Source organism: Pinus tabuliformis, chromosome 9 (assembly GCF_031772625.1).
Source record: "Pinus tabuliformis cultivar Carrire ecotype Pingquan chromosome 9, CPIR1, whole genome shotgun sequence".
NCBI lineage: Eukaryota > Viridiplantae > Streptophyta > Pinopsida > Pinales > Pinaceae > Pinus > Pinus tabuliformis.
In genome coordinates, this window is record NC_142307.1 from 1,460,354,198 (window position 1) to 1,460,382,112 (window position 27,915).

Genomic DNA, 27,915 nt, shown 5'->3' on the forward strand with positions numbered 1-27,915 from the left:
AAGATCATGCCTTTGACAAGATGGAAAAGTTCTTCAATGACTCAGACATGTCATTGCTCAACATAAATACCCCGTATTCTTCTATATGATATTTTTTATTTTATTCCTAGTTTCTTATTGTAGGTGACATCTATATATTGCTTTACACCACTCAGTAAAAGTACAGAAAATCTAGAATGGTACCAATTGGTGTAGTTACGCAAGCACCGGAGTAGCAAATCTAAGCCTGTGATATCATATTTTTTTAACATAAGTTGTAAATTTTAAGATAAAAGGGTTATTTGATGGAACACTTACATGATGATAATTAAATGGTAATTTCAAAAGAACAAACGTTAACCTCAACACCAATGACTAAATTGGAGCTCATGGATAGTTTACTTCCAATGCAGCCCTAGAATGAATCTAGATTCCATACTGTACTAGTTTAAAACTGCAAGATTTCAATTCAACCACAAAGACAGTTACATGACAAAAAGCTGTTCCTTGTAACTTTCTAAAGCCTGTTATAACAGTAATAATTTGTTTGACAATATGATGATGAATCTGCAGCAAACTACCCTCAGATCACCAACTGCTACCAACAGGAAAACATTTCCCTATTTTGTAATGTGGATGCTTTTGAGGCTTTAGAAGGCGGCTGATGCATAATATATTATCAACAAAGTCCATAGCAATGATGAGCTTTACCAGAGGCTTTTGAATGGCCATTTGATTATCTGCACACCCCACAGAACTAGATTGTGTTGAAAATGCTATCATAAGAATCCAAAATTGAAGACGAGAAGCAAGATGTCCTATTGCTCTTGAACAAATCCATCTGGAGGCAATTTAACGGCCATTTCATAAATTTTGAACTGCTGCCAGTGCCCAAGCTCAAGGTTGTTCATGAAGGAGGTTATCATAATAAGTTTGAAATCGAAGGCCAGAACCAATATGTTCTATTGCTGTTGGGCAAATCCATGTAGCCAGATTTGGTCCCAATACCTGTGAAAGAAAAAAATTATAAGAACAACTAAATTAAGTAAACATTTCAGTTCCACCCCGAGGGCAAATTTGATCTTCAGAGAAATCCTTTCAATGCATACCATTAAGATGATATAAGAAACTGTAGAAAAATAAATATATCAAACTAAATAAAAGAGAAATATTCAGGTTCTGTAAAATTACTATAAATGGGCATAAAGATCTGTTAAAAGATATGGTTTCCACACATTCTTGAGACCAAAAATGGAAAATAAACTTTCTACAATATTTTTCCTGTTATATTGAGATCTTAAAATTCAGTTCAAGATGTTGCATATGTCATATGTATTATAAAAGAAATTTGAACAATTGAAGCAGGGAAATGCAAGAGAGGGTTTTCAATGGGAGTTTTCAGCAAGTTGAATGAGAATCTATATATGCCTCACATGTCGACAGTTCAAACTTCAAACTAGTGGATGGATAACCGATGCTTTAAAGCATTCGTGTAGGAGGATTTGTAATCAAACTATGATGAAGTTTAACTCAACATGTGATTGTGAGTTATTTGCTGCACTTCTTAAGTTCTAACTGTTGGAAAATTGATAGTGGCAGCTATTAATCTTATTTTCCTTAACCTTGATATTTGCTTGTGAATTTTATTTATCTTCTTTAGTTCTTTAGTTAGATATTTTCATCAAACAATATCAAGAACAATAACAGCAACAATAGGAGACACAGATATTAAGCTCTTAGCTAGGGCAAAACCCCTCCAAGGGGAAAACCCAGAAACTCTTCTCTTCTTAGAATCTGCTTCAAATGAGATATAAAGACCCAAACCCTAGACCAAGTCCTCCTAGTACCAAGTCAGCCCTTCAAATCCTTCCTTGATTCTACACCAAACTGCTACACGCTGCAACTTCGACCTATCAGCTTCAACACTGCTACTCACCTTGCAACTTCAACCCTGCAATTTTGTTCTTGCATCTTCCTCATAAAGCATAACCTAGCCTCCTCCTGAGACCTTCTTAGAGAAATACAACTCTTCCCAAGGTCAATGAGGTCTAGACAAAGTATCCTTCCTTCCAACTACAAGATGTTGCACTTCGTCCATCTGCAACTCGGTCCTACAATTTTGGCCTCTTCCTGCAGCCCAGAAACCCTAGAATTTCGCAAGTGTGAGACACATAGAGCCCAAAAACAAGAAAATTTTGTCCTTCTGTCTCTTCCTTTGGCTTTTGCTCTCCTTTCCTACTTCTCCCAGCTACAGATTGAGCTTCTTTTGATATTGAACTTGTGTAGTGAGTGTGTCCAAATGAGGTTGAACTGCTTTTTTATATAGCCTTCTCAAGGGGTCGAATTCCCTCCTTTATGCCGACTTGTACTTTGGAGCTTCTAGTTTTTCTAGACTCAAAAATAATTATTTTTACAAATATATTTTTCTCAGAAGGATCTTATAAACGCGATATTGACTCCTTTGACTCAAGAAAATAAATCCTAAGACCTAACAAACCCTATAAGCACGAAGAACATGCTTTTACCTAGAAGACTGTCAATAATGAGCATGAAACCCATGCTTTAAAAATAGTAACTTTTCGTTTTTCTTTTTTTGTTTGTTACATAGGATACGTATTGAAATGAGTACAACAACAATTATGAACACTAAAACTAGTTACATTTTCAGCACTCCCTCTTAACTAGGAAGGTATTCATAATTGTACAACCAGGGCAACATCATATCTCAGACTGAAGAGTTCTCATAAGAGTCGGATTGATAAGCCAGATTGTAAGCATCATCATCATGACCAATACTGTCTTTGAGGCATAACTAGACAAGCTCTACTTTAATTAAGAGTGTTATGTTTGGAGGCTTTAAGTGTGATAATGGACTACCTCTACAAGGTACATACCCCATCTGGATGTTTACAAGGTATCTCCTTTTAGGACTATTCTTATCTTGGATCTCCAATCCTGAGTCCTCAAAGAATATCAGTCCTCTTCGACCACTCTTCTCTTGGATACCTGTCACATCCTCAAAGAGTGTCGGTACCTTTCCTTTCTTGGATGTTTTATCCTCAAGGAAACCACATATGCTTATCCAATCCTCTATCATTCTCTCTTCATCACCTGAAGAGGAGAATGCACATGTGATGTCCAACATCACTCCCTCTCAACCAAAGAGGACATCCATATTCTCCTTTAATCTTGAGAATAGAACCTTGCTCCTATACAAGGGACTCATTTATCCCTCAAGAACAGAGGAGATATAGACTTCCTTTCTATTTGGGAAGTCATCATCACAAGCCTTACAACTTGTCTTCATAAGAGTATCAACTACCAGTTCTTCATAGTTGCCTGGCTCCCTCTTTCCTCTGCATCATCGAGCTTTCTTTCTTTCAAAGTATCATGGAGCCACTTTTTCTCTTTAATCTTGTGACAGGTTTCAAGTCACCTTTCTTGCTCATCACTTTCATCTTCAACATGAAGGCATTGCACGAAGCCTTCCTAAACTTAAAGCTAATCATAGCTTCCTCTTGAAAGTGATCTTCCTTTGACCTTCAGGTTATCTTCTCGTACGACTACCATCCAATTCCAAGATGAACATATCTTGACTTCATAGTTGCCAAGTACCAGATATTGAGCTTCCCTCAATATTCTTCATACATTCCATCCATACAATTGAACTTGCCTCAACTGTCATCATGTATCCCTGCAACATCTTTCCAGGTAGCAAAATAATATGTTAACCAGATAACCAACAATAATGAAAATCAAACTTACCATGATGACCTCATTCCATTAACATCCTCATGGTCCATCTCCATATGAATCTTCCTTCATGCATCAGAGTGCCCAAGGATAGAACTTGATTACCAAGTTACATCTTTTCTTTTGGAGACTATACTGGAGATTATACATATATTCTACAGAAGGTCTTAACTTCTTTACACATCCTTAAGTAAGTCAAATCCTATTCCTTTCAAGCATCATATATCCATATACCTAAGTATATTTTATGACCAACTTTCTTTCCACAAGATTCTACACATATGAATCTTATCCAAAGTTTTTATATCCAACATGCATTCCTATGCTTTCATTTGATCATCTAGCCATCCATATATCTCACGAAGAGCCTGCATCCTGACCCATTGGATTCTTCCATCCCTTTACCAATATTGATTCCACATTACATGGAATGTCTACTAACCTTTCTCATAGTGCTTCTTTCAAGAACCTTTTATGGTTCTTCCAGGATCATGATGATCCACCAAAGCAAGATGACTTCTTCTAACATAATGTTAGATAGTGCTTGAATGATCAATACGCAAAATAGTCTATCTATCCATCTATCTAAATGATCTCTACAAAGCAACTTAATTGTGTAAATTCTATACATACTACTATCATATGCTTCTTTTTATGATGCTATGCAAAACATGCTATCCTAAAAGAAAGATTAGTCTTCATAAAGAACCTGACAGTCAGTGAATCTTTTTTGGTACTAAAGATCCTTCACTTCTTCCTTCTTTGCCTTCTTCTCAGGTTCTCCCACTGCTTCGGCTACATGAGCTTCACTCCTTTCCTTTCTCTTTTTATTTTGATGGTTTGCATAGTCCTTTTTAAAGTGTCCAACCACATTGTGCTTGAAGCATTGAACCTTGGACATTTATTTCTTCTTGGACTTACCAAACTTTCCTTTCTTTAGCTTCTTGACTCGGACTAGAAAGGCTTGAGATTGCTCATCTACTCCAATATCATCCTTGACCTTGATCCTTGATTCTTCCAATATGCACTGCATCCACAACTCATCAAAGGGAGTTGAATCCTTCTTGGAGTAGATGCTTGTTGCAAAGTTGCTCCATTCTGGTGGCAATGCATTTAGTACATGTATGGTTACTTCAGAATCAGTATTTGATTCCCTAAGTCCTTGCAAATGGTCTCTTAGTTGAGAGACTCTCATGAGAAAGGATGCCACATCCTCATCCTTTGATTTCTTCATTCTATACAACTTGTTCCTCAACGACATCTTTTGTCCTGTTGTACTTACCAAGTACAAATTCACTAGCTTGTCATACATAGCCTTGGAAGTCTTCAAATTTGCAATGAATGGAACAAGAGAATCTTTAATGGATTCCACTATGATCCTTTGTGCCCTTACTTCCCCTTTCTTGTATTTTTCTAGTTCTTGTGTCTTATCTTTCTCAGGTTCAGTAATTTCCCTAGTAACATATTCCATTACTTCTTGTTCTGTGAGTATCAAGTCAATTCTTTTCTTCCATGCTAGATAGTTTGATTCCCCAATGAGCTTATTGCTCTCTTTGCAGAAAGAAACCCATATGACTTGAACATTCAAACATGATGCAATAATATGATACTTACTTGATGACCAAGATTCTCCTTGATGATGTTTTCAACCTTCGTGATGCCTTCACGATCCTTGAAGAGTCTTCAACAATGTTTTTGAAAGATGTTTCATGAGATTCTTCCAACAACAGCTTCCAAGATCCTTGATGCCTTCTTCAAAGATGCTTTCCAAATAGATCTTCTTTCAAGAGAGATCAACACCCTTCTTGTACTTTTTCCTTTGATGTAGTCTTGATCTTCTTTAGTAGAAACCCTACTTCTAGGTCTTTTACTAATGAGTCTTCAATCCTTCTCGAAGTCTTCTTCTTTAATCTTTTCTTGAGAGTTTCCTTTTCCCTTCCCCTTGACAAGTAACTCCTTCTAGTGTCCTTCCAGTTGCCTTCCTTGTTCACCTTAGCTCTGATACCATGTTGGAAAATTGATAGTGGTTGTTATATGGAAAATTCATTTCTACAAACAAAAATGAACTCCCTAGATCTAGTGGTATGATCTAGAACAATAGAGGGAAAAAAGATCTAAGTTTTCCTTAGAGAGATTAGAATATGGAAAAGAGACCTACCTGGAATCTGTAGTAAGTCCTCCTCTTCTCTTCGCTTGTAAGCTCCAATCCTAGCTCCACACGCTATAAATGGAACCTGCAACAATGACTAAAACAAGAAAAGGAACTACAATATCCACATAACATAATCCAATATCTCTATTCAATGAATCAACATGGCATTGAAATACATAAGCATCAACATGACACAAGTATAGGAAAACATAGTGTTTTTTGTATTAATAAATAAAGGAGAGAGTTACAACCATATATAGAAGTTGACTTTGTAGATGTCTCCCCAATTGTCTTTTCCTTCCTTGCCACAAAGCAAACCTTCACATTCAACCCTAATGCAAATGGATGATGATTCCTTAAGCTCAAAGCAGTAGCATGAGGGCACTAGCAATCTCCAAAAGCCAACCCAGACTCCATGGGAGGCAGTAAATTTATAGGGTGAACATGGTAATTTAGGATTTACCAATCTTGGCATGAGATCCACTTACGCAGGAGGATAGGCTCAAGGGATAAGAGATAAGATCACTAGAGTAGGATCAAATAGGAACTCAAGATCTCTATCTATAGTAAATGGTTAAAACCATCTTAGAAGCTTCTGGAAGGAGAAGATTGAAAATATTTTCTAATTTTCCCGAAATTTTAGAATCAGCGCACCTGCAAAATGGAGCAACCTATGATGATCAACGTTGGTGCTCAGGTATGCAACTTGCACCTAATGCTGGCGGACAAGTATGCAGAGTGTGCTAGGCCTAAAATCATGATTTTTTAGCAGGTAGAACCAAAAACTCAAACTTTTTGGAGAATTGATGCTTAGGGGTTTGCAAAGGGATTATGACAAAGTGTTCAAGGATGTTGATTGATCCGGTTTTCAGGCCTTTTGTGTTGATGTGACAAAATGCCCTGTAATAGTGGCAATTATTAATCTTATTTTCCTTTAACCTTGATATTTGTTTGTGAAGCTTATTTATCTTCTTTAGTTCTTTAGTTGCATCTTTTCATCAAACAATATCAAGAACAATAACAACAACAATAGGAGACATAGATATTAGGATCTCAGCGAGGGAAAAACCTCTCCAAGGGGAAAACCAGGAAACTCTTCTCTTCTTAGAATCGGCTTCAAATGAGATACAAAGACCCAAACCCTAGACCAGTCCTTCTCTTAGTACCAAGTCAGCGCTTCTTCAAATCCTTCCTTGATTCTGCACCAAATTGCTACACACTGCAACTTCAACTTGTCAACTTCGACACTGCTACTCAACCTGCAACTTCGACTTGTCAGCTTCGACACTGCTACTCAACTTGCAACTTCGACCTTGCAATTTTGGTCTTGCAGCTTCCTCAAAAACCCTAATCCAGCCTCCTCCTGAGACCTTCCTAAAGAAAGAAAACTCTTCCCAAGGTCAACGAGGTCTAGACAGAGTATCCTTCCTTCCAATTACAAGATATTGCACTTCATCCTACTGCAACTCGGTCCTACAATTTCAGCCTCTTCCTGCAGCCCAAAAGCCCTATAATTTTGCACGTGTGAGATAGATAGAGCCCAAAAACAAGAAAATTTTGTCCTTCCTTCTCTTCCTTGGCTTCCGCTCCCCTTTCCTGCTTCTCCCAGCTACAGATCAAACTTCTACTTTTGATATCGAACTTGTGTAGTGAGTGTGTCCAAATGAAGTCAAACTACTTCTTTATATAGCCTTCTCAAGGAGTCGAATTCCCTCCTTTAGGCCGACTTGATGTTCCCAAGGCCAACTTATACTTTGGAACTTCCAAGACTTTCTAGTCTCAAATAATTCTTTTTACAAATATATTTTTCCCGAAAGGGTCTTATAAACATGATGTTGACTCCTTTGAATCAAGACAATAAATCATAAGACCTAACAAACCCTAGAAGCACAAAGAACATGCCTTTACCTAGAAGACCATCAATAATGAGCATGAAACCCATGCTTTAATAATAATAACTTTTTCTTTTTCTTTTCTTGTTTGTTACGTAGGATACCTATTGAAATGAGTACAACAACAATTATGAAGACCGAAACTAGTTACATTTTCAACACTAACAGCAGTCAAACAGCAAAAGAATAACATAATTTCATGCATCATATAGTCATGAAATGGGGGTTGGAACAAAAATAATATCATTCATATAATATCTATAGTCAAATTTGTATCCCAAGTAGTGACTGGCTGCATTCACCTATAACGAGTTGTGTCAGACAACTGCTACCAGCAGGATGAGCAAGTTGTCAGGTCAATAAGTTAGATGACCTGTCAACATGAATAATATGAGGTATGGATGGTTGAAACCAAATTAGCTATGCTGTCATTTGGATGGAAACCACTGAATCTATCTTGTATTAAGAGATAGTTATTACCATTGAAACTCAACAGTAGATTCAATTTTGTTGAATTTTTGTAGCTATGGCCGGTCTTCATAATTAATATTTTTAGCCCTTGATGTATTTGTAATGATAAATATAAAGCATGTTCTTCATGCTATTGTCAAAAGAGAAATTTTAAGGCATGTTCTTCATGTCCTTTTCAAAAGAGAAAATTTGAATTTTGAAATTGAATTTTTGGCTCCAAACAAGCCAAGTCAGCCCTCCTCCTAGTCAAATCAACCCCAGTAAAAGGGGACCCATTCGGCTAGCCAGAAATATATATATAAGGCACTCGACCTCCTCTCCTTGGCACAATTTGATAATCATACAAGCAAGTATTTTTCTGTTCATCAAGCGAAGGAGACAAGGAAGAAAGGAGGACAAAGTTGACCAGAAGAAGAAGCTCTCTCTCTCTCTCTCTCTCTCTCTCTCTCTCTCTTCATTAGCCTTTAGCCTTCACACTTGCGGTATTCTCTCTGCTGTTGTTCTCGCACATGTGGATCATAAGGACAGAATTTCTGAGGTATGTCAGAGCAGCAGAACCGAGATTTTTGGGTGCAGCAGCAGGCCAAATTTATGCCCTAGCAGGTCAGATCAGGCCAAGGTTATTGGGCAGCTGTTTGAATTGACTAGGAGGAAGTTGGACCAGGTTTGACCAAATCTACTTTGCTGATCAGTTTGATCTAGTGATTGACCAGGAGATCTAGGTGTGTCTCTTGTTGAACTGAAGAATTTCTCTACGGAAAAGGTTGTTGGGTTTTCCCCCATGTGGGTTTCCTTAGGGTAGATGTTTCTGTTCTTGTATGGTTGTCTCTTTATGATCCTACTGGAATTTAGTTTCCACTGTTGAGTTCTTTTGTGTAATTGCTTTATGATGAATATCAATGCAAGATAAGAAAAACTAAATAAATCACAATAAGTAATTATTAGTTTAGAAGATCCTATGAAAAAATCAACAAATTTACTCTGGCATATTCATACTACCAAGTTTCCAAATTGGCAATTTGGATTTCTATATGGCCATGCTAGTACACTATGTAGTATGGTTAGAAGGTATGCCCAATTATGGGTCATGGTGGTTAGATCCTCCATAACGTCTAATGACCTAGGCCATTGACTGAAGTAGATAAAAAGTCGAAAAATAAATTAAACACTAACACTAAAGTTTAAACATCAATCTTCTCATTTCTATTGACTCTCATGATTGTAAGCCACCAATATTTACTGCTACACAGAATTTCATAGATTTCTACCATTTCCTGTACAATTTTTCTTCTGCAAATCATCAGAAGAGCTCTTAACATACAGTTTGGCAGATTCTCCATGGCATCTTAGAGATTATGATTTGGATAATCACGGTTTTACATTGATTCATATGGCCACCAGTAGATATTCGAATTTTCTAAATTTTCAGGAATTTCGCCAAACCAGGTAGGGTTTTAACTTTTAAGCAATTTGACGAAAGGTGTTCGCCCTTGTTTGCTTACAACATTACTGCTAGACCCACCACAGAACTCTAGTGTAAGTATTTCTCTTCAAAATTTTCTTCTTTAATGGCCAGCAGATCATGCCCTTGTTTGCTTAAGTCCTCTCTCTCTCTCTCTCTCTCTCTCTGTGCTGTCTTTATTTGGAACTGATCTCTCTCTCTCGGTCTTCATTTGTACTCTCTCTCTCAGTCTTCATTTGTACTCTCTCTCTCTCTTGTGGACTAACTGGAGTTTCATGTTATTCTTAGGGCATTTTGAAGTCTAGGGTTAGGGTTTATTCCTTGGAGGTTTGAGATTAGGGTTTTGTGATAAAATCCCTAGAGTATATTTGGTGAAGAAAGAGGAGAAGAGAATATCATATATATGGTGAAGAAAGAGAAGCAAACATCTTTCCTCGGAGGACATGTCGGAGTGATACTTGCATGTTGGAGCTCCTTGATTGAGCTAGGGTTTTTCTTTGTTTTCCCTAGCTACGGTTTTCAAGAGCTAGTGGCCTTCACTAGCCTTGGGAGAAGGCTTTGGTATGTGCATGAACTTCATCTTGAGCATACTAACAATGTTTTCAGCTGTCTAAAACTTGTGCAATTTCCATAATTGATTTTCAGCCATTTATGTTCTTCATGTATTGTTATTTACAGCTATATATGTCTCATTGATTTAATATAAGTAAAAGGGCAATTTTGTTGAGTGATTTGACATCATCATTGAAGAATTTAAAGGTTGTTCTGCAGCTGTTATATCTGTTGTTTTTCTTCTGTTATATCTGCTGTAAATAATTGTCAGATATGGTTTATGCTTAATAAGTTGCCCTTGAGGGCTGAAACTTATCTACACAATTTGGTATATTTTCTCTTTGGATTACCTAGAAGGCTGGGCTGTTACATAGTGGAAATTTGTATCTTTTCCACTGATGTTTGGTAAGCTATTTCATAACAGCCCTAAGGCTAAAATTCACAGGGTTACAATCAGGGAAACCTCTTATCGAAGAGATAAAAAATTTGGATTGCATTAAGGTGTGAATTCTGAGGAAATTTCAACATGGTATCAGAGCCTGTAATCGTTGAGATCATCGATCTAAAAATTGCCAAAAAATCAGCAGCATCATGATTTTCAGCGATGCCAAAACAACAAAAATGTTGGCCTGATCAAATTGTGTTTTTTTTTTTTAAATAAAAAATAAAAATTGTCAAGTTTTGAGCCCCTCAAGATAATTTGCAGCTGTTAGGAAATGAGAGGGAAGGTGTTTACCATCAAAAACATCTAAAATCTTAGGAGGGCCAAACCATTGTTCTCATTGCCATCAAAAACAATTTTATTGGAGCAGGCAACAAGGTCATTTCATAAATAATTTTAACAATGTACTTGATTGCATTCCAAGACTTACCCTAATGTTTATATGGATTTTATTATCCAGTATCCTTTCTAAGTCATGGATTTGTTTCTTGTCAATTCGTAGACAGCTTTTGAGGCCCCTGAAGGTAACAATCCGATAGCACTGGATTTGGAGAGTAAGGGAAATGGTTATGTATGGGCTAATGGGAAGAGTTTAGGGAGGTCACCCTACCTTGCACCCAAGACTGGTTGTAATGTTTTATGTCATTATCAAGGAGGTCACAATCAAAATAAATTTGGAAGGAACCATGGAAAACCTACACAACATTGGTGAGTTCCTTACTCCTCTCCTTTTCTGTGTACATGTCAATTTTTCTAAAACTACTAAATCATTTCTGCATTTTTTTGAGAAAAGGCTACACCTATTATACAAAAAATAAATATAAACAGACAGAAAAGGCAGACACCCCGTGTGTTAGAGCTGTGAAGAAAAAGCCACACTATTGAGGGTTTACAAATTTTTATTATACCTTTACTTTGTTAACAGATATCATACATCATGATTTTCCTCGATGCCAAAACACAAACAAAAAGGTTAGCCTGAAAAATTGTGATATTTTGAAAAGAAAAAAGAAAAAAATTGGCAAGCTAATTTTGAGCCTCTTTAAGATAATTTGCAGCTGTTACGAAATGAGAAGGAAGGTGTTTACCATTAAAAACAACTAATCTTCGGGGGGGTGGGGGGGCGATAAACCATTTTTCTTGACATCAAAAACAATTTTATTGGACCATGGATCAAGGTCATTGCAGACATAATTTTAACAATGTACTTGATTGCATTCCAAGACTTACCCTACTTGTTTATATGGACTTTATTTAACAGAATCCTTTCTAAGTCATGGATTTGTTTCTTGTCAATCCGTAGACAGTTTTTGATACCCCAGAAAGTAACAATCCTATAGCACTGGATTTGGAGGGTATGGGAAAGAGTAATGTTTGGATTAATGGGAAGAGTTTAGGGAGGTACTGGCCACCCTACCTTGCACCAAAAACTGGTTGTAATATTGTCTGTGATTATCAAGGAGCTCACAATCAAAATAAATTTGTAAGCAACTGTGGAAAACCTACACAACATTGGTGAGTCCCTTACTCCTCTCTTTTGATGTGTGCAAATCAAATTTTCTAAAACTACTAAGTCATTTCTGCGTTTTTTTGAGAAAAGACCATAAATTATACAAAAAACAATGTGTACAGACAGAGAAGCAATTATCTTGTTCCAGACACCCTGCATGTTACATCTGTGAAGTAAAAGCCACAATATTGATGGTTTATAATTTTTTGTTATATCTTTACTTTGTTAACAGATATCATTTAATTTTCTTCAACAATTATTATTCACGATGTTATTCAATATGTGTATTTCAAGTCATTATGCCCTTGAAATGTCAACACTTTATTCTCAAACCTCTATATAATTTTATTTCCCTTTATTCCAAAACAGTTGGTGCACCAAGATGACACTATGAATGTCTATAAGGTGAAGTCAGTTGAATGAAAAAGTAAAATAACATTTATGTACTATCTTGTTTATTACTAGAAATCTTATAAATTCTTGAATAAACTAGGTATATAGTTTCTCAACAGCCATTCAAAAGGAAATAGGAGTCAGAAATCATATAGTCAAGGCAGGCTAACAACAAGGGTTTATAAAATAACAGGGTGTGTTGTAGCAAGATGACTAGCAAAAAGTGACATTTCTTCTATATGTATGTGTAGCATTCGGTGCAATGAGGACTCAGACTTTGATTGGAGGGTAGGATTGGAGTTATTGATCTAGGAAATGTTGAAACATGGATATATTCTAGAACACCACCTACATCAAAGAAAACCTTAGAGACAACTTCAATTATTGTCTTACACACTTTAACTAATTGCCACCTTCACCTTTTGCAACATTACTATTCAATAGTAAGACACCAAAACAATAAAATATATGTATACGTTCATCCTCATGGATCTAGGGTTTAGACTGCAACTGCTTTGTGTTTATATTCATGACATGGCTCAAATACTCCCCATGTAAGCCTTGAGAACCACAAAGGGCTTCTGAACATAGTAAGAGGGCACTCTTTTCCAATTAATCAACTATAGACTATACAACTACCTAGACTCCTCTCCTCTCAATCATCTTATACAAATACCAAGTGGTACACCATGGTTTTGACTCGTGATGATGAGACATATTTATATATTTGATGTCATTTTGTATTGGTTGTCCACTTTTGAGTCCTTGATTGGACAACTATCAAAATTCAATATTCAGTATCAACTTTAATTTATCATTTTTTATTTCGCATCCATCACATCATTTGTATCAGTATTTTCCATAGTTTTGAGCCAATGTGTTTATTTGATATTATTGTGGTTTATATTGAAACAAATGAATTTGTACTTTTTAATGCTTGTAGCAGTTTGTCAATTTTCTCCCATTTTTTCATTGATGTGGTTGAGAAGTTATAGTTCAAACCATTGTCAATTTTTCCAACAATGGCTAAGATCACTTTAGAATAGGAGGAAGGTTGTATTTTAGTCAAAGATTACTTAGTAAAGGTACTTGACGTTGTTTAAGGTTGGGTGTAAAACCCTAGATTGCTTGGGAAAAGCATTTGAACCCCATAAAGGATTTTATCTACTTCAATGTTGTTGATTTGTGCATTTTATACTTGTGGAGGATGTGTAAGGTGACTCTCTATCTTAGAGTGAGATAGGTTAGATGGAGCTTCCAACTTCGTTCCGTGGAAGCTCAAGCTTTAGATTCTTATGGAGGAGGTTGATCTTTGGGAGCATGTTGAGGAGATTCCAAAACCTACAGATCTAGGAAAATTGGTCATTTATCAAAAGAAGAAAGCCAAAGTGAAGAGAACCATTCTTGATACTGGGAAGGATCAATTCATCTCTCACATTTTAGATAAGAAGACTGTTGAGAAATCTAAGGGCATAGTGATAGGAGATTTTCTCTTTCTATGATCACTGCTTGTGATGTCCTTTTACTTATTTTAATTTGATTTTTCTTCAACTTGATTATTATTGTGTTCTTCTCATCAAATAGCTACCAAAACATAAAGAAAAATGAGACAAGAGAGCACAAGATATAGGCGATCAGCCAGGGCCAAAACCTCTCCCAACGAGAGGAAAACCCATAGAAATTCTTCTTCTTATAGAATCTTCAATTGACAAACTCCAAGACCTAGACCCTTGACCAAAAACTTCTCCAAGACCAAGTCAAACTTGCCTCAAGTCAAAGTTAACCTCTTCTTGATTCAACTACAACCTCTTCAACTTTCAACCTTCAACCTTGCAATACTTGTCTGAAATTCTCGGCCACCTTAACTGCAATTCTCGGCCTCCTGTAATCGACTGTACATGTCACACATGTGCCAAGTTTGAGGATATTAGAGACTTCTTTCCTTCACTTGGGCAGGCTTCCTTTCTTAGACTATTCGGCTTGCTTTTTCCAAACTTCTTTGATCCTTGATTCACCTTCTTGACCTGACTGTGATTTCATCCCTCTGTGGCTGAAAGTGTGCCCTATTTACAGTTCACACATGTGAGGAATGAGCCCAAAAACAAACCTGGAAGACTACGATTTTATTCCTTCTTTTATCCTCTTTTTCTTCACTTGATGTGAGACCCTTTCTTGTCTTAATGATCAAACTTCTGTGATGATAATTGATGATCCTAGAATGAGGTCGAGTCCTCCTATATATACACTCCTCATCCATGTTTTTAGGCCGACTTGAAACTGTCTCTAGGCCGACTTGATGCTTTTGAAAAGGCTGACTTGTTCTTTGCATTATGACTTGGTCTTTGAGAGTTCTTTGACTTGCCTTTGACTCAAATAAATTCTTCTTACAATATGTAACATGCCCAAATGGATCTTTTATACATGACAATGACTTTAATGACTTGTAGACTCAATGGCAAGCCCTAAGAGCTCACAATGGGAGCTTAACCTAAAAATAAATTTCCTTGAGCATGAAACCCATGCCTCAAGATCAACAATAATAATAAAAAAAATCTCATTACATAAAAACATGATTACATATGTCATTATGAAGACCGAACCTAGTTACATATTTCAACAAAGACAAGTAAGATGCTCCAATTGAGTTATTCCAAACCTCCAGTGCTTCTCAATAGATGCTCTTGTGAAACCAGCTTTAAGCCATTAACATGAGCAATATAGATATTATGGTGAGTTATTTGACCAAGATCATTGAACTAAAAGATTATTTCGTCACCATTGGAACATAGGTGGAGGATCAGGAGTTGGTGTCCATTGCCTTAAAAGAACTCGCTCCTTCATGGATGTCCTTTCTTTAGGGTGTTTGTGCTCAAGACAATATATCAAATTTTCTGAAGCTTTAGGTTCAACCTGTGGAAGAAGAAATCATATTGGAGTCTTGTTTGCAACAACATGTTGAAGTATATGTTATTAATCTCATCAAGAAGATGAAGGGTACCAAGAAAGGCTTCAAGGAGAGTACAAATAAAGGGAAGGACTTGAGTAAGGTGATGTGTTTATGAGATGGGGCATTATGTCAACCAATGTCCACTAAAGAAGAAGGGAAAGGGTGTGAAACAAGATCCCATTGGAATTGTAGCAGGTTTAGAGGAGATTAACTCATTGTTTGATACTACCTTTTCCACAACTTCTTATTTGACTTCTAAGTTCTAACACCCTATCTAGCATTGGATGGTATGGTGTATCATGTAGCATCGAGACATATAACAAATGACAGGGCTTTGTCCAACATGATTTAGAGGCAAGCAGGGCATTAGTATGGAGCTTGGTGATTATGCCACTTATCATGTGAGAGAAATTGGATCCATTTCTTTTCAGATCCCTTTAGGTGATATTCTTGAGCCAAGTGATATTTTATTTGTTCCAAGTTTGAGGAAGAACCTTTTTTCAATGTCATGTACGACATGATGTGCAACAAAGAGTTTCCTTTGAGGGGTGGAAAAACACCATCAATGATTATAGTTTACCCAGTCTAAGGACTTTGGCTAGAGGGGTGAGAGAGTGTGACCTTTACAAGTTACTTGTTAACCTAGTGGCACATGTACATTCTAGTGAGAGGCTATATGAGTTTTCTAGTTTTGAGGAGGCTCGAGAGCATATAGGAACATCCAGATCTTAAATGAGGGAGAATATACCTCCTAGGAGATATGTTTGTCATATTGCATTGGTTTCTTCCATCCATGAGCCTTCCAATAGTTCAAAGATGGAGAATGTTGTTGAGATTGATTCCAAGTTTGCGGTTGATGGGAGTATTCTAGAGTATAGGGATTGGGCTGATGGATTCACTCAAACGAAGGGAGTTTCCATGGATTCTCTCAAATAGAGGGAGTTGATGATGTTACTCTCTCTTCCAAATTCCCTCTGGATGAGGATCTTCACCTAGTTCAAGTTGACATTTCAGTGGCTACAGGATTTGAGGTACATGAGAGAGATTCCCATGTTGACAGGTGGATGATGGCCTTGCATAGGTTGTTGCCTATACCATGAGCAAAGTATTCCAGGACTAAGGAGTTCTCTTGGGCAAATTTCTATCTTTGTGACTTTGATAGATGTGATCCACTTGTCTTGGTCTTGCATAGATTTATGATTATCTTTACAAGATGTCATGGACAACTCATGTGTGGTGTTCGTTGATTTAAGTTACTTCGAAAGTGTTTACACCGTGACTGGGAATGCATCATAAGTTTTGGGCCCAAGTTGGATGTTCAACCCCTAGATGGTCCAAGGCTAAGTCACATGGTTCAGGTTCAAGCAGTGTTTTAAAATTCGGCCGAGTCGATTTGAAATCGACCAAGCCGACCGAGCCAGACCCCTGCCCGGGTTGGCTTGGTACAAAAATCGATTCAAAGACCGGTTTGTTACCGAACCGACTGAGCCTGTCACCGACTCGGTTGGTTCAGTAATAGATCAGTCGGCTGGACCGAGTCAGACTTAAATCAGCCAACCCAGTCAAACCCGGTCAACAACGAAATTTGGAGGGAAAGCGGGCTCCAAACTTGGTTATTTTTTTGTTTTAGGTTTTTTGCTTGTCCATCTAACCTTTCCCAAGCCTATTAAAGCTACCTAACCCCCTCATTGCGCCTGTTAGTGCGACTGCTACAGTGTCAGTTGGAGATCGTGATGAGGAGGAGCCATGGGTTTCCCTGTCTGACTCTGATTCAGAGTCTGAGCCAGATGATGTTGGCTTCTCTAGCAGTAGCCAGTAGTGACTAGTGATGTTTTACTTTTGTTGTAGAGGTCATTTAGAGCCTCCTTGTTTATGTGTTTTTGTTCTGATCTCTATATCATGTATGTATTGGACAGTGCATTGGGTGCCATTTTGATATAATGGATACATTCATGAGCCTAATTTCATCATATGTTGTCTTCTCTCTATATTCTAATGCTTTGTGTTTGGAAACATGAATGAAAATCTTTAAAATTATGTTTTTCATTAAAAAAAAAAGATATTTAATGTATTTTTAAAAACGACCGAGTCATTGAAATCAAACCGGCCGAGTCGATACGAAGTCGAAGCCGGAGTCGACCCTCGGCCAATTCCGAACCCAAGTCAGAGTTTTAAAACATTGGGTTCAAGTTCATGTTTGTTGACAAAGGGAGTGTTAGCTTTGAAGTTACTTTGAAAGTGTTTACACCATAATTGGGAATGCATCATGAATTTTGGGCACATGGTGTGTGTTAAACCTATGGATTGTCTGAGGCTAAGTCACATGGTTTAGGTTCAAGTTTGTGTTCATCAACGATGTGATCTAAATCAAATTCAAATTTTCAGATGTGATTTAGGTTCACCATTGAGTTTGTCCATATATATATATCTTAATAATTTATAAAATTACAAAATATGGGCAGCTTGAAATGCGGTTCGTGGACAGTATCCTATAGGGGAGTCATCTTGGGTCGTAGTGGCTCACAACAATAATCACAATTTACAACAAGTACGGAGGAGTCACTATGGTCTGTTGTGATTTGTAGTAGAAAATCACGATTCACAATTGGTATGGAGGAGTCGACATGGCTTGTCACTAGTGGCTTGCAAGTGTGGACTTGGAATTGTCATCAAGTTTGTCGCAGCACTAAGCAAAGTGAGTAGCAAGTTACTTTGAAAGTGTTTACACCATAATTGGGAATGCTTCATGAGTTTTGGGTACATGGTGTGTGTTCAACCTATGGATGGTCTGAGGCTAAGTCACATGGTTTGGGTTCAAGTTCGTGTTCATCAACGATGTAATCTAGATCAAATTCAAATTTTTACATGAGATTTAGGTTCACCATTGAGTTTCTTCATATATATATATATATATATATATATTGAAAGCTTAATAATTTATAAAACTACAAAATATGGGCAACTTGAAATGCGGTTCGTGGACAATAGCCTATAGGGGAGTCATCTTGGGTCATAGTGGCTCACAACAACAATCACAATTTACAACAAGTATGGAGGAGTCACTATGGTTTGTTGTGATTTGCAGTAGCAAATCACGATTCACAATCGCTATGGAGGAGTCGATGTGGCTCATCACTAGTGGCTTGCAAGTATGGACTTGGAATCATCATCAGGCTTGTCGTGGCACAAAGTGAGTAGCAAGTCGCAAAAAGATGAAGACACAACTATCTCTAGCAAGTAAGTTGAAGCAATGTGGATATGGCGAACAAGTGTTGAGCCTCCCAAGAAATTAGGTAAAACCATGTATATTATATATAAATATAGATATATAGATAAAATTTACTGATAGGCTTTATAATAATCTATAAAAATACAAAATATGGATGTGGTTCGTGGATGGTTGCCTGTAAGGGAGTCATCATGGGTTGTAGTGGTTCACAACAATAAATCACAATTCACGACAAGTATGGAGGAGTCGCTATGGTATGTTGTGATTTGCAGTAGCAAATCATGATTCGCAGCCAGGATAGAGGAATCGAAATGGCCCGTCGCTAGTGGCCTACAAGTATGGACTTGGAGTCGTCGTCGGGCTTGTCACAACACTCAACAAAGTGAGTAGAAAGTCACACAACCAACAATCATTGTCTTAGATGAAGTCGCAAATACCCGTAGCAAGTTGAGGTGACGTGGATATAGTGAACAAGTGTCTAACCTCCACGTGAAATTAGATTAGAACCTCCATGAACTAAGGTTGAACCTCAATGAGTCTCTAATTTTCTTTGGAATTCACCCAACAGTGAAATTTGACGAACCCTATGACTATGGTCCAAGATGGATTGACACATGGGAGATGGTCCATGATGGATTTGCACAATGGAGACAACTTGCTCATTGATTGCTTGACCTCAAGTGGGTGTTGACTTGGCAGTCTTCCTTGGAGTGTTGGAGTTCTCTAACTTGCTTGGTGGACACCCTTCATTATAGACATGTGGAGAGAGCCCCACTCACTTGTAGAACATCCTACTTAAGAGGAGGAGCATTCTGTATCATGGACGAGGGCATTAGGCCATAGATACCATGGTATGTTGAGAAATCTAGGGCAATTAGATTAGGGTGATTCTCTTACTTTGATAATTGCTTGTGATATTCTTTTACTTAACTTGATGTGCTTGCAGTTAGCTTCTTCTATTACTTGATTATTATTGTGTTATTGTCATCAAACAACTACCAAACTATGAAGATCAATGAGACAAGAGGACACAAAATATAGGCTGCTAGTCAAGGCAAAAACCTCTCCTCTTGAGAGGAAAACCCACAAGAATTCTTCTCTTCTTATAGAATTTTCTAATGATGAATTCCAAGACCTAAGGCCCTTGACAAAGACCCCTCCAAGACCAAGTCAACCTCTTCTTGATGAGCTTGTTCTTCACAGATTCAACCCAAGTCAAACTACTTCAATTCCTCAGATTTCGGCCTCACTTCAAATTCTTGACTTCTGCTTCAGGTCTACAATTTTCAGCCCTCCTACAATCTCTGTAGTTTCGCACGTGTGATTGATTTTAGTGTAGATTTGAGTCCTCTCTTCGCTAGATTTGCTCTTCTCTTCTTAGATTTTCGGCTTGCAGACTTGATTCCTTTTAAGATAAAACTTGGCTTCTTTAGGTGATTGTAATTCGATCCTTGCAGCAACAAAAATGATGCCCTAACTTTGCACGTGTGAAATGATGTAGCCCTAAAAAAAGTCCTTGGACACTTCACTCTTACTTCCTTTATTTCTCCTCTTCTTTGCCCAAGCTCCCTCTTAACTAGGGACTTGTCTACAACAGCAGCTATCTGCACTTTGGTGGAGATCATGGTACTATCAGCTGCTTGTAGAACTTCTCCTTTTTGCATCATCATGTCATGGATGAACTTCAACTTCATCATGGAGCCATCATCTTTCATGACTTCTTAGTAGGGTATCGGTCATCTTCTCCATCACTTTCCTTCATCGAAACATAATGTTGAACCAATAGTCATGTCATCCTTCTCTTCATCGAAAAGTGACCTTCTTGTCATCATCTGGCTATCCTTTATATTGCTACCTTTTCCAAGTCATGTTTCTTTCAGGATCTTCCATCCAATCTTAGTTGTAGATGAACTTCTACAACCCTCTTTCGGTAGCCCTGTTACAACCCAACCAGATGCTTTCTTTCAAAAATCAAAAATGAACATCAAATCAACATTACCTCTTTATGATGGCCCTTTGTCATGACATCTGCTTCTTGCAACATCAACATCCTTTCGCATACTATATGAATCCATCTCCAAGACATACATTACCAAGGTTCTCCTTCTCCAACATACATATTAGGGTCTTCATACCTTCTCCATGGAGATGTCATAGCTAATCCTTCTTGTTATCGGATGTTGATCACTTATCTTATGTGACTATAAATACATCTTTCACGAACTCTTATTTCATCTTCTTCTCATATTGCTTCCTCAGGGTCTTTTATACATAGTTCCTTCATCAGAGGAACCATGGTTTCCAACCACATCATCTTCTTTATGAGGTCATTTAATATTGATTTCATCTTGTCAATATATAGAAGAGTTCAAGGCACATTGTATTCATACCTTCATGTATCATTTATAAGGAAGAGTCCCTTCTTCTTCAATCATGCTCATGAGATAGAGTATTCAACCATTCTATCTGCAACTATATGATGACATGACTTTATCTATCTATTACCAAATATATACATACCTCTTCCTTCATGTGGTCATCTAAACTTCCTTTGGTAGCTTCCTTTCCTTACTTGAAGATGAAAAATGCTTCAACCAACTTGACATGTTGCACATCTTTGTCATCATACCATCATCCTTCTAAATTGTGGATCCCACACAAGGTGGAAGGTAGACTGTTTGCAAGACAATTGCTTCTTCTAAGTAGAGGTGAACCTTTTTAACAAAGATTCCAATGGAGGATCTTGATTATTCTCATTCTGCAAATGCTTCTTTCTAGTGATGATGATGTGCGACAACCTCTTATCTTCCTATCTTGCTAGATGACTTACTTCAATCATTCAAATTGTTACTTCGTTTATCCTTTTATGCTTCCAATGAAGATGCCATGAGCTACTTCCTTTCTATCATGTACTATGACTGCTTCAACCATATAGACTTCTACTTCGGTTATCCTTCCATGCCGCTATGAAGATGTCGTCTCAATCTCTACTACTTGTGATGCTTTCGATAATGATTGTTATCTTCCACAAACTGAAAAGAACTAAAAGTATGATGTTATCTTAGTCATAGTAGAGGTCTTTCACTTCCTCCTCCTTTGTCTTCTTTTCTGGTTCTTCTACTTCTTCGGTGACATGGGCTTCATTTCTTTCCTTTCTCTTCTTGTTGTCCTTCTTGAGTTTAGGACAATTCCTTTTGAAATGCCCATATTCATTACATTCATAACATTGAATCTTAGACATGTCGATTTTCTTTTGAAATCTTTTTCGAGACTTCCCTTTCTTCCTTGCCATAGTTGCATATGCTTGAGTTTGTTCACTTGATCCAACGTCGTTCTTTGCCTTCAATCTGGTTTCTTCAATTTTGCATAATGACCATAGATCATTGAATGGGGTAGTTTCCTTCTTTCCATTAGATACTTGATACAAAGTTGCCCCATTCATTTGGTAGTGCATTGAGCATAATGGTGGTCATTTCTCACTCAGACTGAGACATTACTTCTCCTAGTTCTTGTAGTTGATCTCTTATTTGAGATACCCTCATAAGGTATGAGGCTACCCCTTATTCCTTTGATACCTTCATCTTGTATAGTTCGGTTCTTAACGATATTATTTCTCCTGCAGTGCTTACAGAGAACAATTCCACCAATTTTTCATAGATCTCTTTTGTTGTCTTCAACTTTGCTACATAGGGAATGAGGGAATCCTTGATTGACACAATAAGGATTTTTTGAGTTCTTACTTCTCCTTTCACATACTTCAATATTGCTAGAGATTGCTCTTGAGAAATTTTGGTGACAGAGCCCATGACATATTCACTAACTTCATTTTCTAAGAGGATCAAATCTATTTTCTTCCATGCAAGGTAAAACGATGACCCAACAAGTTTGTTGTTCTCCTTGCAGAAAGAAGTCATTGTAGATTGAGACATAAAATATAGAATACTTAGATCCAATATATTTTCTACCATGCAAGGTAATTCGATGACCCAACAAGTTTGTTTTTCTCCTTGCAGAAAGCAGTCATTGTAGATTGAGACATAATATATAGAATACTTACTTGTCAAGTGAAGATGCTTCTTTGATGATGATATCTTCAACGAGATGCCTTCTTGATGATGTTGACTTCCACTACTTTATTGTTGACAATTGAAGATGCCTCCTTTGATGATGTTGATGTGCTTCTTCTTGCTCCCTTTGGATAGAATGAGAATGCTTCCAAGAATACTTCAAGTGTGTAGAATCTTTTGAGTGGAGGTGGGGTCCTTGAGGTCTTCTTTCTTCTTCAAAGTGTTGTTCCTTCTACATGATATGATCATTGTGATGAGATGGATGGTCCTCCTTAATGCTTCGTAGTTCTCCTTGATGATCTCCTTGTGCTTGGCCCTTACGCGTCCTTCAATTGGATGATCTTCAAGCTCCTTTCCTTGTTGTTGTCACCATAAATCTGATTCCATGTTGAGAAATCTAGGGCAGCTAGATTAGGGTGATTTCTCTTACTTTGATAACTACTTGTGATGTTCTTTTACTTAACTTGATGTACTTATAGTTAGCTTCTTCTTTTACTTGATTATTATTGTGTTCTTATCATCAAACAACTACCAAACTATGAAGATCAATGAGACAAGAGGACAAAATATAGGTTGCTAGCCAGGGCCAAAACCTCTCCTCTTGAGAGGAAAACCCACAAGAATTCTTATCCTCTTATAGAATCTTCAAATGATGAATTCCAAGACCTAAGACCCTTGACAAAGACCCCTCCAAGACCAAGTCAACCTCTTCTTGATGAGCTTGTTCTTCACAAATTCCACCTAAGTCAAACTACTTCAATTCCTCAAATTTTGGCCTCACTTCAAATTCTTGACTTTTGCTTCAAGTTTGCATTTTTAGGCTCTCTTGCAATCTCTGCAATTTCGCATGTGTGACTGATTTGAGGGTCGATTTGAGTCCTTCTCTCTTTTGTTGGATTTGCTCCTCTTCTTAGATTTTCGGCTTGCAAAATTGATTCCTTTTAAGATAAAACTCGGCTTCTTTAGGTGATTGTAATTCGGTCCTTGCAACAACAAAAATGATGCCCTAACTTCGCACGTGTGAAATGATGTAGCCCTAAAAACAGCGCTTGGAAACTTCGCTCTTCCTTCCTTTATTTCTCCTCTTCTTCTCTTGTCTTTTTGGATCTCTTTCTTGTCCTTGTACGAACTTCTTGGATGGTCTTTTAAATGAGGTCGAGCTTCTATATATATATAGGCTTCTTTGTGAGATTGAGTTGCCCTTCATGAGGCCAACTTGTCTTCTATAGGCCGACTTCCCTTTTTGCATGTTGACTTGGTCTTGGAGGAGGACATTTGAAACATTTTGACTTACATAAATTCTCTTTACATGATACAAAGTGCCCAATAGGGTCTTTACATATGACAATGACTTCTTTGACTCCTAGACTTTATGACAAAGCCTTAGAAGCACTTAATGGGTGCTTGACCTATAAATAAAATGACCTAGAGCATGAAACCCACGCTACAAAATAACAATAATAAATTTTCTTTTTCTCTTTAATAAAATCAAGACTACATAAGTCATTATGAAGACCGAATCTAGTTACATATTTCAACATGGGGTAATTTGGATTCCTAGATGGAGGCTTGGAGTTGGCTTAATGATGCCTAGGATACAATAGTATTCTTGTAGGGGCAGTTGATCTGGTGGAGTACATGGCTTAGGAGGAAGGACGAAGTTTGGTGTGGTCTTGGGGTGGATAAGTGTGGAGACACCTAAGTAGCTACACCATCTTGGAATTTGTATTATGTACGGCATTGTCTTGGAGGACGAAATATGTACCAACATAGATCTAACTTAACCCCGGATCTATCGAGCATGAAGAAGGATCAAATCTCTTGAGGTGCAAACCTCTTTTAGAGTGCAAAACTTTAAGAAATGTTTGCACCTCAAGGGATTTGATCCCTCTATATAAAGAGTTAGCAAGAGTCGAGTGAGTATAGATCCATTTTAACTGCATGCATTGAGAGGGATCAAATCTATTAAGGCTTAATGATGCTTAGGCTACAATAGTATTCTTGTAGGGGCAGCTGACCTGGTGGAGTACATGGGTTAGGAGGAGGGATGAAGTTTTGTGTGGTTTTGGGGTGCATAAGTGTGGAGACACCTAAGTAGCTACACCATCTTGGAATTTGTATTGTGTATGACATTGCCTTGGAGGATGAAATGTGTACCAACATAGATCTATCTTAACCCCAGATCTATCGAGCATGAAGAGGGATCAAATCTCGAGGTGCAAACCTCTTTTAGAGTGCAAAACTTGAAGAAATGTTTGCACCTCAAGATATTTGATCCCTCTATATAAAGAGTTAGCAAGGGTCAAGTGAGTATAGATCCATTTTAACTGAATGCATCGAGAGGGATCAAATCTCTTAAGGCTACAATAGTATTCTTGTAGGGGAAACTGACCTAGTGGAGTACATGTCTTAGGACGAGGGACAAATTTTGGTGTGGTTTTGGGGCAGATAAGTGTGGAGACACCTAAGTAGCTACACCATCTTGGAACATGTATTGTGTACGACATTGTCTTGGAGGATGAAATGTGTGCCAACATAGATCTATCTTAACCCCAGATCTATCGAGCACGGAGAGGGATCAAATCTCTTGAGATGCAAACCTCTTTTAGAGTGCAAAACTTGAAGAAATGTTTGCACCTCAAGACATTTGACCCCTCTATATAAAGAGTTAGCAAGGGTCGAGTGAGCATAGATCCATTTTAACCACATGAATGGATAGGGATCAAATCTCCTAAGGTGCAAACCTCTTTTAGAGTGCAAAACTTGAAGAAAAGTTTGCACCTCGATAGATTTGATCCCTTAAGGGGTTAAAATGGATCTATGCTCTCTCTCTCTCTCTCTCTCTCTCTCTCTCTCTCTATATATATATATATATATATATATGCCATGTGTCAATTCCATGGTGAACATGAAAGGAATTACACATCTCCTTCATTTTGAACAACATATATTTTAATCAACGTGGGCATTAAAGTATTTTATTTATGACCCACATTGTCCACATTAATATATATTTTTGTTATTAGTATATATTTAAATACATGTCCCCCTCATAAGACAACATATATCCATGGAACTTGCTCCCTCTCTCTCTTTGATATCGAAGTATTTTACTTAATGTGCATATTGAAATATTTTGTTTATGAAAAAGTAGAAAGTAGCCTTCATTTCTATCCCATGTAATCTTTCCTACAGATATCAAATTTCTAGGTGCCAATCCAGGCAAACAATAATCATATTTTCTTCTTGTGCAAAGTATTCATTAGTATGTTCCTGTTGTGTGCATCAATGTTGCATGAAGCGGGTGCATTTTTTGGAAGCAAAGCATTGGACGCATCACTTTCCAAAAATCCTCGAAAGAGAAGCTTCCCAGAAAACATCACACTATATATATATATATATATATATATATCATTGCATTTATATTCAAGAAAACATTTTGAATGCCAAATTAGTTGTAGAATAGATCAGAGCATGCATATTATATACAAATCAAGATAGAAATGACATCCATAGTACATTAATGATTAATTATTCGAGCATCAACCTTCTATAAATATTCTTCTCCTCTTGTCTAGCCTTTGCCTCTACCTCAATTCTCTAGGGATATTAGTCAACATTGCCCAATTTTTATCAAGTTGCCTAATCCAAGCCTTAAAATATGGTAGAAAAAGCTTAACATGCCTGATCAATTATTTTGACTTGAATGAAGGATACATTTTTGTTAAGGTCATGACAAAGGAGTTCAACAATCAACACCATCAACACTGGGGTACATATAGGGTTTGGTGCTCTTGATTAAATTTCAATCGCATACCCTCATACATGATATAATCTAATGAAATGCCACAATCCCATTAATCCTCAAATCCTAAAAACAGTGAAATTTGTTGAATTTTGAATGGGATATAAAATTATATTTTCTCCATATGAAGTTTAATGAGGTTGGTACCACTCTCAAACATCCTGAGTCATTTCATGTTAATGTTAAAATTTAAGTAAAAGGATGAAAATGAAAGATAAAGGAGAATGTCACTGTGGAACTGTGGTTCGAGCTTGCGAAACCGTCATGGTCTCGAAATTCCAAGAAGCATGGTTTTTCGGCAAAACCGCGCTTTGCCCATGATTCCACACGGGATGCGGTTCAAGGTTCTGATCCGTGGGGGGGGGGGGGCAGGGGGAGATGGTTCCTACAACAATGGTGTGCATTATTCATTGAATCACTGCCAATACATTGTTCTTGTTATACACACGTTGTTGATTTCTGTTTAATTCAACGCCCCTGAAAACCACTGTCTACATGCCACCACAATCAACCTACACAAAATTTATGTTTGATCTGTTGCCATCAACACTTCGATCAAAACCATATCCGTTTTTGTGTTAGTTTTCTGCGGTTTGTTCTTGTGCTTAAATTGACTCCCAAACACAGCGCAAAGTCATGTTCCAATGGTTGTCTTCTATTTTCCTCTATTGTACAAGCTTTTGGAAAGCGAGTACAAGTATCCACTATAGCTAGAAGATTCGCCCAACTTTGCAAGAAACCGTAATTTGGATGCAGCAACAATATTATTTAAAAAAATAAACAAAAAAATAGAAAGATAAGATAATTTTATTAATGTCCAACAAATGACCACAAAGGTAGGTCAATGGGACTGAAGAAGAGTACAATCAGTATGAATACAATATGGGAGTGCAAGCACAGCTCCTAGAAAATGTTGAAAATAACATTAAAAAAAGAAAGAAACACGTAATAGTGCTACCATGACACGCATATAAAACACCATGGCACAATATAGAATAATCAATAGCCTACCATGAAAGAATGAATGAGTGAGATAGGAATATTTGGCAATGGAGCTAAAGATGTCAAGGGAGCCTTAGTCTAATGACCAATGGCAAGAAAAGTGAATTAGGCACTAGGTCATTGTCGACATTTCCTAGAACCAACAGTGGGTTCGGCTATATGACCTTGGGGTGGTGTATGAGCAAGGGATACTCCTAACATCCCAATTTGAGAGAAAGAAACCCTGAATAGATCTTTGGCCACTCCTATGGAACTGGGA

General features: G+C 37.4%; 1 protein-coding gene across 1 annotated transcript in view; it reads right to left on the reverse strand.

The window, feature by feature from the left end:
* Window positions 1-420: 420 nt before the first annotated feature.
* Window positions 421-27,915, reverse strand: part of LOC149154095 (DHHC-type zinc finger family protein) — a 73,512-nt gene continuing 46,017 nt past the window's right edge. The window contains exon 7 of the mRNA XM_089438030.1: window positions 421-987. Within this exon, the coding sequence (XP_089294156.1) occupies window positions 877-987 (111 nt within the window). The 3' untranslated portion in view covers window positions 421-876. The remainder of the gene's footprint in view (window positions 988-27,915) is intronic.